Raw genomic sequence first — 2479 nt, 5'->3', positions numbered from 1 at the left:
GAGAGAGAGAGAGAGAGAGAGAGAGAGAGAGAGAGAGAGAGAGAGAGCAACCACATTCAAAATTTGGCTATTCTCCTTTTCTTTTTCTTGTTTGTTTGTTTTTAATTTTGGAGGGGCAGGGTGCTGCAAGCCCGCTTCATATTGGCCCAAATCGTCATTTTCCCCTTCCCAAAGCAAACAGGGTGGAAACTGGATGGAAGCAGATGAATTTTATGAGATGGATGATGAAAAATGAGGATTTGACTTCTTTTGGATTGTATTCCTTGCAATAAATACTTTTCACTTGGGTTCTCCTGAAGGGAGAAGCAATCACACTCCTGATATTTTTGGAAATTCAACCAGCCCAAATTTCTCTTCAGCCCTTTCCACCCCAGTCTTCTCCTCCTGTCCCACTCCCCTCCATGTCCTTCATCATCATCTTGGGGAAAGATTCATTAATTGAAGTTTTCTGGAATGCAGGGGGTTGGAGTGGTGGGGGGGGGGGGGGGAGGACCCAGAGTGATTTAAAGAAGCTGCTTTTGGTCTCCTGTCTCCCGACTCCCTGTACCTGCTGAAGGGAGGGAGACTGTGTCATTCGGTAAACAAGAAACAGCTCCCCATACCAGAGAGCCACAATGTAACCTGCCTCCCACTCCTCATTTTCCCATCTTCATTTTCTGAAATTTGTTTTGTATTTTCCTTTCTCTGGGAGGGAACTGTCCCTTTCTCCCCGGGTTTCTTGTTCCTTTTTCACTTTTCTTTTTCTTCAGAAAAGAAATTAATTTGAAATGGAGAATTATTTAAATTTAAAAAAAAACCTTGACAACTCCATATAAAACAAACCCGATTCCCCCCTCTACACCGCTCCTATTCACCCCCAGTATGAGAAAGGAAGAAATGAACGAACTCGAAATTAAATGGCACCTTCGTTAGCGGCTCAAGCCGGCCACGCTCACTTTGGAGGGTCTGGATTAACACAGCTTACATAGGAAAATATGATAGATTTTTTTTTTAAACCACACCGCTCCCCCACCCTTCTACCCCCTATCCAAAAGTCCCTTAAAGCCCTTGGCCATTTGAAAAAGGAAAACAAAAAAGATAAATGGTATTAATTCTTGGGGGGAGGTGGATCCCTTTCTAGAGGATGAGCTAGAGTGGGGGTGACAGAACATAAGAATTCTGCACAAAGCCCCAAATTCAGCCAGAATAACCCAGATATGGAGATGGGAGCGTGTGTCTGTCTGGGCATCCAGAGACAGATTCCTTCTCTTCTTTTTTCAGTTACAATTGAAGGAAGGGATTCCGGGGACCATGGTTGGAGGGGGGGGGGGGGGGGTCTGTTGAATTTAAGGAATAAAAAAAAAGAGTCCTTCATAAACAGGAGAGGGGGGGAACTCTCCAACCTTTACAATTAATGGAAAAGAAAATGGTGATTATCACAGAACCTAGGACTTTGATTCTGAAATTGAAGGCAATAGCAGTATAGGAATTCAAGCAACCTATTTCTCATGGTTGCGGGGCGGGTGGGGGGGGGGGAGCCCTGGAAGGAGGAGAAGAGAAAGGAGAAGCAACGAATTAGTCTCCCACCCTTACCCCCAGCACCAGTATCACCTCCCCTCCCCCTCCCCTCCAGAATATGAAAGAGAAAATGAGGAGCAGGGGGAAAGGCGACTCTTACCACCAAATTGGGTAACCGGCTAAGACCTTGGTGCCACTGAACAGGAAGGAGAAGAGAAATCCAAGCAGGTGGTGATCCATTAGTCCTGGGTTGGAGGAGGAAGTTTGCAGGCAAACATGAAGAGGGGAAGCGAACGCCCCCAATAGTTGGAACAAAGTCCACTTGAAATTGGAAATGACTTTCGGGTTTGTCAGAAACGCACCTTCACCAGCCTCTCCCCCCCCCCCCCCCTTTCCAAGATCTCAGAGAAACAGGGTTTGAGGATGTCAGCAGGCAACCAATCAGAACGCTCGGCCTAAGGTAAGAGATGAGTCTATAGTTCAGAGCTGTCAATCATGCCTCCCCTCCCTCCCCTCCCTCCCCGGCCCCACAACTTGGTCTCGGGCTGGGAAGGGCACAGCCCTACCAAACTTGTGAAAAACCCTTTCCTCTGGGATAATTATATTTCTCCCCAAGTTCATTCGGGGGGGACACCAATGGCCAGTCCCAGCATCTGGCCCCGGAGGGAGAGCTCTACTTTGATATGGTTTGACCGACTGACCATTGGGTGGGGCTGGGTTTGTTTATTTATTTATTTTGGGTGGTGTGGGTGGGGGGAGGTGAAGATGGGGTTGGGGGAATGGTCGATGATTTTTCTGTTTGGGGTAACTACTAATTTCTGGTGACCTGAGTCCAAGGAAAGATCTGGAAGAACCTAAAGCCTTTCATATTATTTAGAACGCTAAGGTTTTTCAAAGCAGTAATGGGTGTCTGCATGGAAAGATGGTCTCGAAAGCCCCCCAGTCTGTCTTTCTGCCTCAAATCTATCCTATTATCTTTCCA

General features: G+C 46.9%; 1 protein-coding gene across 1 annotated transcript in view; it reads right to left on the bottom strand.

Moving 5' to 3' along the window:
- WNT3 (Wnt family member 3) overlaps positions 1 to 1889 on the bottom strand; it is a 98857-nt gene extending 96968 nt beyond the window's left edge. Inside the window, exon 1 of the mRNA XM_069076204.1 lies at positions 1658 to 1889. Within this exon, the coding sequence (XP_068932305.1) occupies positions 1658 to 1737 (80 nt within the window). The 5' untranslated portion in view covers positions 1738 to 1889. The remainder of the gene's footprint in view (positions 1 to 1657) is intronic.
- Positions 1890 to 2479: the final 590 nt, after the last annotated feature.

The sequence above is a fragment of the Petaurus breviceps genome, unplaced genomic scaffold (assembly GCF_028583685.1).
Source record: "Petaurus breviceps papuanus isolate PSGF00001 unplaced genomic scaffold, PetGlider_PUasm1.0 90925, whole genome shotgun sequence".
In the NCBI taxonomy this organism is placed as follows: Eukaryota; Metazoa; Chordata; class Mammalia; order Diprotodontia; family Petauridae; genus Petaurus; species Petaurus breviceps.
The sequence above is the reverse complement of the archived record's forward strand: the minus strand, read 5'-3'. Positions and strand labels throughout refer to the sequence as shown.